The 15,044-nt window shown below is 48.2% G+C and overlaps 6 protein-coding genes across 6 annotated transcripts; 2 read left to right on the top strand and 4 right to left on the bottom strand.

The window, feature by feature from the left end:
* Positions 1–454: 454 nt before the first annotated feature.
* On the bottom strand, positions 455–2,062 carry N7520_011894 (DNA primase subunit PRI2; the record flags this gene model as incomplete). The annotated part of the gene is made up of 3 exons (XM_057145827.1): positions 455–1,213; positions 1,270–1,820; positions 1,873–2,062. 3 exons carry the CDS (start codon positions 2,060–2,062, stop codon positions 455–457), a joined length of 1,500 nt encoding a protein of 499 aa, XP_056991581.1.
* Positions 2,063–2,656: 594 nt separating this feature from the next.
* On the top strand, positions 2,657–3,464 carry N7520_011893 (adenylate kinase ADK2; the record flags this gene model as incomplete). Its single annotated transcript, XM_057145826.1, has 2 exons — positions 2,657–2,828; positions 2,899–3,464. The coding sequence occupies 2 exons, from the start codon at positions 2,657–2,659 to the stop codon at positions 3,462–3,464; spliced, it is 738 nt and encodes a 245-aa protein (XP_056991580.1).
* A 276-nt stretch (positions 3,465–3,740) lies between these two features.
* Positions 3,741–4,667, bottom strand: N7520_011892 (thermonuclease family protein; the record flags this gene model as incomplete). Its single annotated transcript, XM_057145825.1, has 2 exons — positions 3,741–4,214; positions 4,263–4,667. The coding sequence occupies 2 exons, from the start codon at positions 4,665–4,667 to the stop codon at positions 3,741–3,743; spliced, it is 879 nt and encodes a 292-aa protein (XP_056991579.1).
* Positions 4,668–6,274: 1,607 nt separating this feature from the next.
* On the bottom strand, positions 6,275–7,623 carry N7520_011891 (uncharacterized protein; the record flags this gene model as incomplete). Its single annotated transcript, XM_057145824.1, has 6 exons — positions 6,275–6,704; positions 6,754–6,834; positions 6,887–7,009; positions 7,064–7,254; positions 7,307–7,423; positions 7,474–7,623. 6 exons carry the CDS (start codon positions 7,621–7,623, stop codon positions 6,275–6,277), a joined length of 1,092 nt encoding a protein of 363 aa, XP_056991578.1.
* Positions 7,624–9,185: 1,562 nt separating this feature from the next.
* N7520_011890 (putative peroxisomal carrier protein) lies at positions 9,186–10,340 on the bottom strand (the record flags this gene model as incomplete). The annotated part of the gene is made up of 4 exons (XM_057145823.1): positions 9,186–9,309; positions 9,359–9,596; positions 9,646–10,184; positions 10,246–10,340. The coding sequence occupies 4 exons, from the start codon at positions 10,338–10,340 to the stop codon at positions 9,186–9,188; spliced, it is 996 nt and encodes a 331-aa protein (XP_056991577.1).
* Positions 10,341–12,258: 1,918 nt separating this feature from the next.
* N7520_011889 (calpain-like protease PalBory) lies at positions 12,259–14,932 on the top strand (the record flags this gene model as incomplete). The annotated part of the gene is made up of 4 exons (XM_057145822.1): positions 12,259–12,309; positions 12,361–12,722; positions 12,771–12,996; positions 13,043–14,932. 4 exons carry the CDS (start codon positions 12,259–12,261, stop codon positions 14,930–14,932), a joined length of 2,529 nt encoding a protein of 842 aa, XP_056991576.1.
* Between the last annotated feature and the right edge of the window lie 112 nt (positions 14,933–15,044).

The raw sequence follows: 15,044 nt of genomic DNA, 5'->3' as shown, positions 1-15,044 counted from the left end.
TTCCCGTGCGTCCGCACTTCTTGCTTTTTCTTTCTTATAAAATTTCCACGCCGACAAAATATGGCATTTATGTCGACGGCTTCGGTCTTTCAATGACGAAGCTGTCTTCGCGTCGAGCGGAGATCGACTTGACCCGTTGCTGGGCACCTGGTTTTGAAAGGTCATTCTGATCCTTTCGGATTTACTGGGAATCAGCTGTGGTCACAGACCTCCCGTAAAAATATGAAACTGTTTACTATTCCTTATTTTTCTAATGAAAAATCATGAATCATGTGCTATTATACTTCCAATTAAGAACAATCCTACTTAAAATGCTTCACGCAATGACATTGTACAATTCCTGAATCCCGCAACGCCCGTTGAACAGCCTCGGACGATGGGAAGACGACATAACCTCATAGAAAGGGGAAAGGGAAAAAAACAAAAAAAGAAAAAAAAGAGAATGGATAACACATTAGTCTCGACCTGGTGCCTTGGCCAGCTGCTTCAACAAGTAGCTGCGCTTGAAATAAACATTGGGATGCACAATGGTGTCCAGATCGGCTTGACTCCATGTGCCATCCTCCTTGACCTTTTTGATCTCGTTCTTGTGCGAAAATTCGAAGACGCGATTGCAGGCGATGTGATATCGTTGTTTGCCCACGTCCTCTCGTACCTCACGCAAAATACCCTTATCACTAACGCCCGTTGACTGAAGCAGTCCAACCAAGTTATCGACGGAATAATGCCGGTACGGGCACCCGTGCGATTGTCCAATTCCGACGTTGTTATCACCAAGGACTTTTTGGCATGAATAGGGTGGGTATCCACGACCCCGACGGGCATCACCACCAACATCACCGTAGGCGTGGCGGATATTGTACTTATATTGCGAGTTGAACTCGTCATCAGTCTTTCCCCGGAAGGACTGACGCCAGAACAAAATACACTCTTCCAACGAGAGACCAATACCCTTGAGGAAGAGGGTATACTGGAGTCGCCCAAAGTGCTTCAGGTGGTTGTTCTTGCGTAGATTAATATGCAAGCTTCGCATGCACAGTGGGAAATGCTGAGAGAGTTGGTCAATGGAGCTGGCTGTGATTGCTGCCCCGTCGACATGTCCCTCGCCTTCGGTGAACGTCGAGTCGGCACTACCGAAGTTTTTGGAAAGGTGGTTCAAGATGGGGGTCAGACGATCGTCCTCATCGATTTGGGGAAGGGCTCGGTTTGTAAGCTACATATTGTCAGTCCGCTCAGTGGATATCCCGGAGTTCAATAACTCGAAAATACCTCAAGTGACCGTTCCAGGCGAGCAGTAAACTCGGCCATGATCATGGCAAGCTGTTCTCTCCCCGGGACATAAGCTTTACCCTTCTTCAGGAGCACTGCACGTCGTTCCACCAGCTCAGGAACTTTTTCCCAATCTACTTTATACCATGTCTCCTCATCTAGTCGACGCACTCCTGGTGTCGAGCTGAGTAGACTGTCGGCCAACGCGTTACGCTCTTCCTCACTGACGGGTTCCCAGTCCAGATTCAAGCTATCAATGAATGCTCGTCGTTCTCGTGAATCATCCCGCTGGAAGCGGAATCGGAAGAGCATTGTCTCAGCGCGTGCGAATCGTCGGCGAAGGTCTTCAGTACCGGAGAATGCTAACCGAAGGATAAAGTGGGAATAGTGGTCCTTTTGGCGCTCATTTTTCAAACGCTGGTCCACAGTACCATTGGAAGCCGAGGTGTTGGAGGCGAGAGGTAGGTATTTGTTGAGAAGGGGGGTGATGTGCGTCTCGGTTTCCGCGGGGGTTTTGTTGCGGTAGGAGCATGCCTCAATCTCGGCGAGGACTGTAAGTTTATTAGCATAGCAATGGGTACCAGAAAGATAGGGTAGCATTACCCTTCAACCGGTCAATAGCCCATTGCTCAAATTGTTCAAGCGTGATCTCAGCAGTAGGCGGCGTATCGTAAAGGTTCAGACGATGCGGGTAGTCCTGTTGCTTGTAGATTGGCGTGGCAAATTGTCTCTTCTTGGGATCGATAATAGCCCGACGTTTTGAGTCTATCCGATGAGCATCTTGTCGAATCATAGTGCCGACTAAAAACGGGTTTGGTTTATGTCCTGGTGGTCAAGTCGAGACTTGAAGCTTATCATGATCACTAAATTAGTTGCGACGCGACGCGCTCCACGCGAACAATCACGTGATCAAAGTGGTCTGTTTCCGGCCTCGGGATTCAGGCTCACATCAGCCAAAAAGCCATTGCTTTTCATTGGTTTCAAGTGAAAACGCATGTGAGAGTTGGAGCTTATGCCGAAACACCGAAGCAACGTCTTCCCCACCTTTTCTTTATACATCTATTGACTCGAATCAAGGTCATCTGTTCTTCCGAACCTCACCGGCAACCAAAGACAGGAAACCCGTGTGCAGCCGCACCCCCACAGGAGAAACGGAAGTCGGGGAAATTGGGGGGCTTGAGCAATAATTAAGCGCTAGATAATATTTTCTGTGCTCATATATTAGTTGATCTTACATTCTCCTCATGCAGCGATAGCACATCCTGGTTGAATCTGCTGTACTCAACATTCCTCGGCATCCTGTCATCTACGCGGCAGTTCCAGGAACGGTATAAATTTATAGAGAGAAATCACAACACCGACACACTCTACACACATTACGCCCAGGATGTCGCAGGCCACCAAGCAGCTCCGGAAGCCTGCTCGGATCATTCTCATTGGAGCACCTGGCGTGGGAAAAGGCACACAGTCAGAGCGCTTGCTGTCCCGGTTCCCACAGCTGGCCTCCATCAGCTCCGGTGATCTCTTACGAGAGAATGTTCGCCGAAGGACACCACTGGGTGAGTGTGAAGCTGTCCACATATACAAGCACGTGCGATAGGTCAATGGGTACTAACCGCGCTGAAACAGGCATTGAAGCCGAGGCCGCGATGCAGTCCGGCAACCTGGTCCCAGACTCGATGATTCTCAACCTTATCTCCTCCGAACTGAAATCTAAGGGCTGGCTCAATCCTCCATCGCAGCCCAATTCCTCCACACAGCCTTCTAATGGGTCACCCACACTATCGCCCACCGCCTCATTCATCCTCGACGGATTCCCCCGTACCGCTTCACAAGCAATCAGCCTGGATACGCTAGTACCCGTCAACTTCGTTGTGCAACTTATTACACCTCCCTCTGTCATTCTCTCTCGGATCGCCTCTCGCTGGGTGCATGAACCTTCCGGACGTGTATACAACACTGACTTCCACGCACCCAAAGTCCCCGGCAAGGACGATGTCACTGGGGAGCCGTTGACCCAAAGACAAGACGACTCTATCGATACATGGAAACAGCGATTGCGCAAGTTTGAGGAGACCAGTCGCGCTTTGATCGACCACTATGAAGGTCGCGGCTGTGTGTGGCGCGTTGAAGGAAACAGCAGTGATGAGATCTCTCCGCAGCTTTTTGCAGAGATTGAGAGACGGTTCTGCTAAAAGACAGGCCGACGACCGACACCTATCTTATGTTCTTATTGAGCCGCTCCAACCCCAGCGCGTGTTTTGTGGTTTATTTCGGGCTTTGATATACCCTGTTATGCTCCCCAGCCCGACTGGAGCACTTTGTACAGCCATCCATGATTTGTACCATATCCATATATTCAGATTAGGTCCAAGGGTCAATTCGCCCTGGACCATAAGCAGCTGCCTTTACATACACTGTAGTCGTATCTCGTCATGCGTTTACATAGGAACATCACCGACATGGATGGCTCACTTCGATTTGCTCGAGCTATCCACATCCCCCATCCCCATCCGAGTCTTATATTCCCTCGGACTCTCCCAATCCGAGCCAACTCGTTTATAATCCTTCCACAGGCCCTTAGATCTCAACTTGGCCCACCATTCAGCCTTGCGATACTTCTTCTCCATCGCCGCGCCCCCGAACTCCGCTCCAAACTTTGCCTCGTAAACAGTCGCAAGTCCACGTTTCAGCATCTCGTACGAGACATCCCGTCGTCGAAACGGCGGGAAATCCAATGCGCGCCGTACAGACACACTACCAACAACACGGTTATATTGATCCTGCCGGTAGATTGATGCCCGTACACGGCGACCGAGCAGGTACGAGGTAAGCCAGGTGTGGGCGTCGCGAGCGAAAGGTTGTTCAGGACGACCGAAATGGGCAAGTTCGGGAGCATCTATGCCAGCTAGACGGATATGGATCTGGACAGGACAGAGGAATAGCTGTTAGTCAAAGAAAGGTTTGACGTCGCGTGGCGTAAACAAACGCACCGTTTTATCTTTCAGCTCTTTTTTGGTAGTAGGAACTTTCTTCCAAGGTAACCAGCCCCAACCAGCTAGACGGCCACCCGGTGTGTGATAGATTCTGAAATTATCACCATCGCCAACGCTGGTTACCTGTCCGAATACTGTGCGGCGGCGGAGCCAAGAAGGTGAGATGCTAGGTGCATCGGGGACGCGGCGGAGGTAGCGACGGTGTATACGGACGGCGAATAGTATACCACTTGTCAGGAGGATAGTAGGAACGACGGTTCGAGGCTCTATGAAGGCGGACCAATCCAGTAAAGAGCTGGAGGGTTGCGATGTGGGAGTGGAGTGGGAGGATGAGGTTGTTGAGTTGGGGGTTTGTTGTTGGCTGTCATCGGTTGACTTGGAACTCCATGGAGGCCATCGCATATTGGCCCATGTCCCTGCTTGTTGCACAGCGGGGAGTGGATTGAAAAGGTGGTGTTGTTGGGACGAGGTGATCGCCGGGGGAAGCTTGGGGTCTTTGTCGATCGTTGCCAAGGATACGCCTCACTATATATATATTGCGGCGTGATTCTCCCGACCGGGACGTCGCCACTTTGTGGTAGCCATCAAGATCCAACGTGAGAATAGTGCCAGGAAGCTATTCATTTCACAGTCGGAGTATATGGTGACTACAGGGTTTATGGTCACGTATCATGCTTAATAAGCTATTTGACGTGAAAACGGGTCCCAGATTGGCTGGAAACTTACCATTTTTGCCGGTTATTTTGGTTCCACCTCTCTGCACAACGTCTAAACCCCGTAAAAATTCAGTTGTGCTGCAAGAAGCTCAAGTATAACTGTTAACAACATGCCCTAACGGCCCCATCCCGTTGGCTGTCAAATGCCACACAGAATGTTACCCAAAGGACTAGGGACAGCAGACAGAAAACACATATTACAGCTCGTCTGGAAGAATTCTCTGATATCAAGAATATCTTGTCGCCGTTAGAATTGTATCATAACCCCGACATTGAATCTTATCATGCTCATATTTGAAGTTGTAAATCAAAACAAACCGTCAGATTCGCTAGCATGTACCAGCCATCTATGGAGATCAGAGACATTTGGAAGCAGAGACTTGATATCTTTCCCTGCAACGAAGCTGGTTCAATAGTCTCTATCTGGCGTGTCTTGAATTCTCTCTCAACCTTGAAATCAATGTCATGGAGATATGCCCCGTATTGGAGGATAATGATAATTAATTGGACTTGACCCCCACATTGCTCGTGCCCCATGTACCGCCGGGTTTCATGCCGTACTTGAGCACTGCGTGTGCTTACTATAAACCTTCGACATCAGCAAAGTGTAAGTGTTCTGAAGAACAGGGGCAAGCGAAAGTCACACGAGTCATGCAAACGCTTGGCATTTTCTATTTACAGCATGAATCCACCACGTGAAATCCATCTGTCGATCTCAATATAAAAATCTGACAGGACCATCAAAACTTTAATAAACCGGGGGCTTGACCAGACACGTCTACTTTGTGGCGGCTCTTAGCGTCAAACCCCTGGTATGTACGGAGTATACATAGACGGAGTACGGAGTACACGGCGGGGATGTATGTGGGCCCCCACCCCCCCCTTTTTCAGGATTATCCGAGGCCCTATGGCGAACGCTTTTCCTCCCCACTGGCAGTGCCACCAGAAAACCCTAAAAACCTTAGCTTAAGACGAGCGGAAATTAAATTACAAGGATTCATCATGGACGCGAAGTGGCTTTCAAGGTTGCTTGACTAAATTATAGTGGATTCTGATGATCGTGGACTCTTTAATTGATATCAAATGGTACTTCTGTAGATATCTGTGTTGGCAAGGAGACAAGTCGTAAATCCTGCACATGTGTGCGCAAATCTTTTGATCAGTATGAATGGATGCAGCAATAATATGTTTGAGATATTTTCAACAAAATCATGATGCATATGTAACTCCAACCCTATGTGATTAAATTAATTATATACTAAGAACCTCGAAACATCTGCTCAACCCAGAAATCTAGTCATAGGCCACAACAACCTGTCGACTGACGAGAATATCGGCTTGGCCAGGGCGTTGACCATTCTCGAGCATGTCTTTCTGGCTATCTCCATCGCTCATGCTGCCCCGTCGCGTGTGATCAGCGCCAGTAGCGGTGGTGGTGTTCTTCTCGTGGTCGTGGAGCTCGTAATTTCCGGAGAATACAGCCCCAGCCCCCATACTGCGGTGGGAACTCTTGAACCCGGGTGACTGGTGGTAGGGATCCGAGGACTTGCCATCACGAAGGATGCGGAATAGCGGGCGGAGGGTTGCCACATTTCCAACGATCATGCCGATACCGTTCTCTGCGAATCCCCAGATGACCACATTGGCGACCGCGTATAGATAATCATCTTGGTTGGTAAGGGCGACAGTATACTTCAGTCGGACACAGGCTGACAAAGATGCACTGTAGAGGATGTTAGATATGGACGACAGGAGGGAAATGTTTGACGCACAAGATACCGAGACCCATCAAGGCAACGATCGAAATTTTGGTGTTTCGGTTGATTTGGACGTTCCAAAGCAGAGGAATCGGCCTATGACTGGTTAGATTCACATCCGTCGTTGTATAAGAGCATGGTTGCATACAAGCAAGCGGTTATCCAATCGGTAACGATGTTGACAGCGGTACAAGCGTAGTACACATCGGCAAGGACGTAACTCGGCTTGCAGTGGCCTCCATTCGCGAGAGCTTCAGCACTCCATTGAGCCCTGCCGCTAGGTTAGCATCTGATTTGTGTAAAACGTGGTAACTTCGAGACATACGACACGGGAATGCAGTTTGTAAGAATGAAGATCAAAGCGATGATGTTCATGACCACGAATGTGACAATGACAGAATATTGGATATAGAGATACGTCTTGCGTTTCCCTGCCACGCGAATCAACATCCAGCCGATGCTAAGCTTAATCGGAATAATGGCAGAGCAATAGCCGACTTCGAAGACCAGGAAGAACTGGGCAAAATATCAGTGCTATACTTCGAGCAATGTGATGAAAAACACTCACCTTCTTTCCCAGTTCCGTGTATTTTTCATTACCAGGCTCTGCAAGGGTTGAATTACGAATGCCGATTCCATTGAACGCTCCTCCAATGCATCCTGCTACAAGCACGGCGAATGGTACCTTTCAGTGGGGTTAGCTAGGTGTTAAGAATTTTCTGGAATTGTACCAACCAATGCAGCTGTCATGATCCAATCTTCCGTTCCCCATGACTTGCGAGTCACTCTACAATACACCCGCAATCCGTAAGTGAGTAAAGCCAATACTGTCAACATGATCGTGCTGCCCGCCAAAGACGGCGCAGCATCAGTGTAGATCGCCATAGTGTCAGAATTGAGAATGTCGACCGATTTCGATGTCTGAAAACATTGACATGAGCCAACGTGGGGGGCTTGTGGACTTTTTGTTGTTAGTCAGGAGGGTCTTCCCCTGACCCAGCTGCAGCTAGCGTAATGCACTAATTCTGTTTCAGGAAGCTACAGTACTAGACGCGAAAAACATGTCGAAGCGCGGATGGTCGTGGAGAAATGGGAATTGGAAATCCGCAGTCTCCAAACCTAATAAATTTCCGAAGTTTGGGTCGGTAACTTAAGACTTGTTTGGTATAATGCTAGAGTTAATCAGCTTATTGGTACTGTTTGTGATTTGCTAAAGAGGGGTGGGATTCTGCTGTGACGAATCAAACAGATCAATATGGAGATCGACGAAGGATTGTTATACCCGCAGCAGCCCCACCGCCATTTTCCACTAGCCCTACAAGTGGCTTGTCCCTAGCGAAATACAGAAAAAAACGGAGAAAAACCAAGACGCCAAGCATGAAAACCGGGAGATGAAATTAGACTAGAGCACACTAGATTCAGATTACACGTTGTGGCGTCTCGGCAAACCCTTCAGCTTTGGCGCAGAGACTTCTGCCGGCAATATCAGCCGCTTGAGCAAGCACCTATTTTGAACCAATTTTACGCCACATCCTTGACTTTCTTTTGCGATACGAGGTCGGTCACGATCACGTGAATTGACAGGCCCGTGAACCTTGGAAATGTCCCAAAGTGTCCTTGGCGCGTTACAGCTTTCGATTCCACAAAAGATGATGATGTACTAGATCGAGATCTCTAACTCTGATGGCACAGAATATCTTTTACCCAGATCGGATATGCCGATAATCTTAATATTTGATTCAAGATTGAGGCAATTCCATGGCTTAGAATCTTCAAAGTTAGGATCCATTCCGATTTGGCAACCTTGACACCTGAGTGATCGACGCCGGGTAAGGCATACTTGCCTCCTAAGCGACCCATAGCCTTCAGTACACCAATCCAATGGACGGAGTACATTTCAGAACATTCCCGCACGGTCTTTGACCTCCGTGGCGCAATCGGGATTGGCGCTATGCTCTCAAATAAAGTCAAAGTTATGGGTATGAAAAGGCGTTTTCACCTGTTGATGGCGGCAGTTCCTATTGCCGAAAAACCACTGTGGAGACAATTTGTGGATACAGTGAAACACCTAAAAATCAGGCTGTCAGTGAATATTCCTTCAGCGGAAGCCCTGGACCTCAGGCTTGACAGCTGGCTTCATGTTGCCTGGAAATCACTGCGACTCCTGAATTTGTAACACTGGTGGGTGTTTCCAGTCTCGAGGTCATGGCCATCGTACTTGAGAAGTTTGCTTCTAATTTCAAATGGATTTTTAGAAGCCGAAGAGCCGTGCGTTTATATACAATCATGTCTATCATAAGTCCAGTGCGACACAGTCGCCTGGAAAGATAGTTGCCGAGAAATGTCTAGATTATCCATGGACATTGGGAACAAGGGAAACCATCACGCTGTAACCAGAGTAAACAAAAAGGCAAATGGGCGTATAGTAAAGGGAATAAGCAGACAATTTATTTCAGAGTTGCGGCCATGCTTGTCTTAGCCTTCTCTGCGACAGTACCTGCTGCCTTCTTCAACTTGTCCTTCTTAATGTTCTTGAGGTAGGCAAAAAGTACAATGAAGGCCAGTTCCATCCTGGAGCATGTTAGAAGGGTTGATGAAAGACAAACACAATGGTACATACCTCTCCTTAGTCATCATCAGCAAACCTTGCACCAAAAGGCCCTTCGTGATCTGCGGCCCAATGCCCTTGAATAGGGAGAGCATGCCCTCATTATCGATAATGTACTTCATGACCTCTCCGAAAGTCTTGAAAGGCTTGCCCTTACGAGAGGGTGGCGGACGGGATTGCAGGCCAACCTTGGCAACAATTAGAGGCTGAGTAGCAATGGTGGCAAGAGCCTTGGACATGGCACCAAGAACTATATCTGTTAGTGTATAGACAAAGGATAAACAGACATCTATACTCACGGAATGCCTCCCAGGGCTTCAAGTTATTCTTGCCAGGAAAGATCAGCTCCTTCAATCGCTGGTATGCGCCATATGTGATGGCAGGGTTGACGACTAGGATCAAACTAGCCTTCAGACCTCGCCACAGACCAGACCAGCCGTCCTCGCTCTCCACCACCTCCCGACCGGTATCAATCAGACCCTTCTTCTCGCTCTTTGGTTGTGTCTGCTGCCGAGTGGTGATGACAGCTACCGGAATAGTGAAGATCTGGGCCACAGCGCCCGCGACGGCACCGAGGCTCAGCTCGATGGCCGTCCCCGGGGCCTGCGGTGACTTCTTGTAGGTCATGTACAAGGTCCGGACCACGCTGTACCAGTAGAAATAGGCAAAGTTGGTGGACGCGACACCTAAAAGCGCTCCTGCGATTCCAGAGTACAGGCCGCTGATACCCTCCTTCCCCGCAATCTTAGTGATCGCATCCAGAGTCGACTCATAGCGTTCGGTGTCGTCCTCCTCGCCATCTTTCGCCTTGACCTGGACTTGCAATTTCGTCTTGACCCTAATCAGATAATGGTGGGGTCAGCCGATTGAATCACCAAGCTCGGGTTCCTTTTCCTTACAGGTCCAATGGGTATACAATAGAATTCGCCAACACCGCACCCGTTGCACCTGCAACAGCGCTACCCCACGGGGAAAGCTTCGATTGGCCTGCCATGATATGTGGATGATGCGAAATCAAGACCGCAGCTTCGTTGGAGAAGAAAAACCGGTGAAGCTCGAAGCGAATGAAAGGGGAAACCGAGCGGGGCGTATGGACCTAAGGCCACACTTGTTCCGTCCGAGGGCCGGTGAGATCGAATGTAGACGGGTTGACAAGGAAATGGAGGGTCGGTAATTCGCAGAAAGATCTCGGAATTATTCAAAGTTTAGCACATAGTAACCGACTCCCGAATACACGACCCTGGTAACCGGAACACAAGACCAGCGCGCAGCGCCGAGGTGCTTTGGTGACGATACGACCAACAAGCCGAGGTCCACTCGGCTCCTTAGTCAGCAGGCACTAAAATTGTCTTGTGGATGCGGTCCAAATTATCTGATCTTGGGGTTTGGTGGGTTGATTCTAAGTAGCAGCCCTGCATAAATTAATTGCGAGCTTTAAAGCAATCATCTGAGCCATAAGGTTATTATTCAATGATAAATGTCATATAAGGTAAGTGTAAGAGTATCTCCACATAGTAGATACCATATACTTGATGCCGATATTTCTTGCCGACCTTTTATTGATCTCTGCCAGTTGCCACCGCTTCCATGATTTCCATCGAGTCTTTTGTTCTTCTAACATTGAAGTAAAGTAAATACGAGTTGACCCCGAAGGCTATTTATATGCTTGGAAGATGGCCTTGGTGTACCTCGGAAGACAGTTTAGATTCTGGAACATAAAATATATAATGGTGACTTCATAGAGTGGACTTTTTTTTTAAAAAAAAAATTCTTGTTACTATTTTACCTCTACTACCACTTTTCACGCATTTAGTCAAATTTTTTATATTATGGGGAAATATCAGAATTGAATATTTATGACCTCTCACATGCTCATGAGGTTTCACTTTTTCTACAAGATGCGAACCTTATAGATATCAGTGGTTTAGTGAAGTGTTTGGCAAAATAATCAACCACTTTTTTGAAAAGGAAATACTACTTACATTCACTAGTAGCTATTAAAAACAATGGTCCTAGTGAATGTAGATTGTTGGCCTAATATTAATAGGTAAAACCTTGGTAGGAGTTTGTACAGTATCTATATAATCTATAAAATATCCGGGTTTAATGTAATCCGGCCCCTATAGTGTAATGGTATCACGTGTCTCTCGTACCAACGTCAAAAGATATAATCCGCGTTCGATTCGCGGTGGGGGCATATCTTTTTAGCCATTTCTTTTTTTATCAAATCCATGTACAGTATCACCCAAACTTAATTATCTCTATGGATTTAATGTATTGTGAGTCTCCTTAAAAGCTTAGAAATGTAAGAAATGTCAAGTTATGGCTCCTATGACTAGAAATCTCAATTAGATGTTTCTTTACAGTGATAAGAGAATGACCCAATGACCTAAAATTCTATGATGTGAATGATCTTTCCTAGTGGATTGCTGCTAGAAATGTGAGCTGATGCTTGCAAACAGGACCTGATAGTCGCTATACTGGGTGAGTTACTAGAGAAATGAAAACACTTCCAAAAACTCCTTGTTCGTGATGGAACCCCAGAGCTTTCCCTAATCCATCCATCCATAGGCTCCGGGGTCGACCCGTGCGCAACCTTTGGGCACTGGTCCTTAGGATTTCGGCACTTACAAATGTGGATAGTCTGCCAACTTGTAATTTTTCGTTATTTGAACTTCACTTCCATAACCCCCAATTTAATCGGTAGGTGGGGCGTGCAGATGTAGTCATATTGTTTTTGTGGGGTACACGCCCTTCACCTTATCACACTTTTAAACCATCATCACTTCGTTTCGATCCGTTACTCATCCACTACATCGGATCGCCGATTGATTCACCGAACATCTCAAATTTCAGATTACCCATGCCTCGTATGAGCTCTCCCTACAGTTCTTTCAACCTAAAGGCCCGGTATGTCTAGACCTAGCGGCCCGACGCAGGGATCGCATGTTTCGCAAGCGCGGGTAAGGAAATCGTCTACTATTTGTAACCACAGAATGGCTGACAAAATTTAGAGGGCCGAAGGAGCCATAGCTACCGCGACCTCTCAAAAGGCGGCACTGGAGGCTGCTATCGATGCTGCCGAACATTATATGAGAGCTTTGCACTTGGCCTCAGCAGACGATAGAGATATTCTCGATTCTAAATGCAGGGAACTCCTAACACGAGCCGAAAACATTAAAGTCGCCGAGAATTGGCAATTGGTTGCCCGCGCAAGAAGTATTACTGGCCCGAGGGCCCCCGCATCCAAGCGGAAACTCACGACCCGCGAGCAAATCATCATTTTGGAGGGTGCGAAGCTTAACGGCTTTATTTTTCCACCATGGAAGGGCCCACCACCTCCCCAGGAATTTGTGGCTGAAGATGGACCGTTCACGTAGGTACTGAGCATACCCCGTCGCAATCAATTTTAATTAGATACAAGGGACTCGCCCGATCTGCATCTCTCCGAGTGCCAGCATACTATTTTTGCAGGATGGAGGAGACCAGCCGACCTGCTTCGTACAAGAAATGCGGCAGACCATCATTCAGTTGAACCGGTCATAGCAGTGACGAATACGACCGATCTAGTCCAAGATGTTCTGACTGATTGCTCCGTCGTCGCCAGTCTCTGTGCAACAACCTCGCGATCAGAGCGTGGTCTGGGCATGGTATGTGCTGCATTCCAATTTTATAGGACTATTCTGATAGAATCAGCATGCTTCCCCGGTGATGTATCCACGCGAAGGTGACTCAACACCGAAGTTATCGCCCTCCGGAAAATACATTTTTTCCTTCTACTTCAATGGAAGCTTCCGAAAAGTGGTCATCGATGACCGGCTTCCATCCTCCAATACTGCCAGGTCATTGCACGTAATTGACCGCAACAACCCAAATTTCCTGTGGCCAGCTCTGGTAGAGAAAGCCTATCTCAAGATCCGCGGGGGCTATGACTTTCCTGGAAGCAACTCAGGGACAGATCTTTGGGTACTGACGGGATGGATTCCTGAACAGGTTTTCCTACACCATGATGATGCCACCTCTGATGAGATATGGGGGCGCTTGTACCCATCATTTTCTAATGGCGACGTCGTGCTGACGATCGGAACTGGCAAGTTGACCGAGTCAGAACAACAAGGTCTGGGCCTGGTGAGTGAGCACGACTATGCAATTTTAGACATGACAGAGGTACGCGGACGTCGACAATTCTTATTGAAGAACCCGTGGGCGGGCGCAGAGCCGACCGTGCAGAGTAGAGGCCCTGTTTCATTTGACTTGTCAACCCTGCCTTCGCCTCTATCTCCAGGTACGTTCTGGATGGACTGCGAACAAGTCTTGCAAAACTTCGAAAACCTCTACCTGAATTGGAGTCCGGGCCAGTTCAAGTATCGTGAGGACATCCACTTCACTTGGGATCTTTCACAGGGCCGTGTCATTGCCGGATGCTTCGTCAAGAACCCACAATTTTCGGTCTACAGTGAAACTGGCGGTAAAGTTTGGCTTCTCCTAGGAAAACATTTCAAAACCGCCGACCACCATACATTTGATGCGACGGAACTTCCACATGGATTCATCAGTATCTACATATTCCAGGCTGATGGCAAGAGGGTCTCTCTCAGCGATGGAGCGCTTCACCGTGGACCATATGTGGACTCGCCAAATACTCTGATGAGACTGGATATGCCCCCAAAGACTATCTATACAGTGGTTGTTTCGGAACAGTCCCTGCCATCTTCTACTCAAAACTTCACACTCTCTGCGCTATCAGAATGCCCCGTGTCGCTCGCACCGTCGAGAGATAAATATCTTTGTCTCAACAAAGCAAGTGGTTCCTGGACTGCTTTGACCGCTGGCGGCAACGCAGAGTCCGCTCGATATTCGTCAAATCCACAATTCAGCCTTCAGGTCTCAGAGAAGACTGATATATCTATTCTTCTCGAATCCGATAACCCCGAGCTTGCAACCCACGTCCGGATCTTCTGGTCCAATGGCCAGCGTATCTCAAGAGTCCGCAGTCGAGACATGATTGCTGACAGCGGTGACTACCGCCGAGGATGCGCGTTGGCTGAAACAAGATCCCTTGAAAAGGGGGTATACACTCTTGTTTGCTCGACATTTGCCCCCGACCAGCTTGGTCGCTTCACACTCTGGATATCTTCTGATATTCCTTGTGTGGTACAGCCGTTGGCCTCGGAATCTGCTGGTCGTCGGGCTACCTTATCTAGAGTTGGGGTTCTCTTCCCGGGAAAAGATCGGATGCTAGCATCATTACAGGTCTCTCGTCTGACACGAATCAAATTGATTGCCAGGAGCAAACGGTCGACAATCGGCTCTAGATCTGTCGCGCCTTCACCTGTATTGATGACCGTGGAACGCGGACAGGGACCCTATAAAGAAACTCTTGCCGTTTCAGAAGACGGTACACATTCTGATGCGGCATCAGGAGTTCGGATTGATGACTTTGATTTATCTGACGGCCGCACCAGGGTGTGGATAGTAATTGAGAGGATTGGAGGACCCGGTGGGCAGGTGGAAGACCATTTCGAGGTCGAGGCGCTTGCTGAGGAGCGGGTGGAGATCGGTGAATGGATGGTGGAAGATGCGTAAAATAATAGGAGAAAATGAAGACAGAATTTCAAGACTAGAAGACAGGATTCAGTCACATTGAAGGTATATAACCCATGGATCTATAGATCCAATACGGAGTATATAAGCTGTT

This window comes from Penicillium odoratum (genome assembly GCF_028828045.1).
Source record: "Penicillium odoratum strain IBT 22623 chromosome Unknown utg000008l_segment0_segment0, whole genome shotgun sequence".
NCBI lineage: Eukaryota > Fungi > Ascomycota > Eurotiomycetes > Eurotiales > Aspergillaceae > Penicillium > Penicillium odoratum.
Note: the sequence above shows the minus strand (reverse complement) of the source record. Positions and strands in the feature narration are given on the sequence as shown.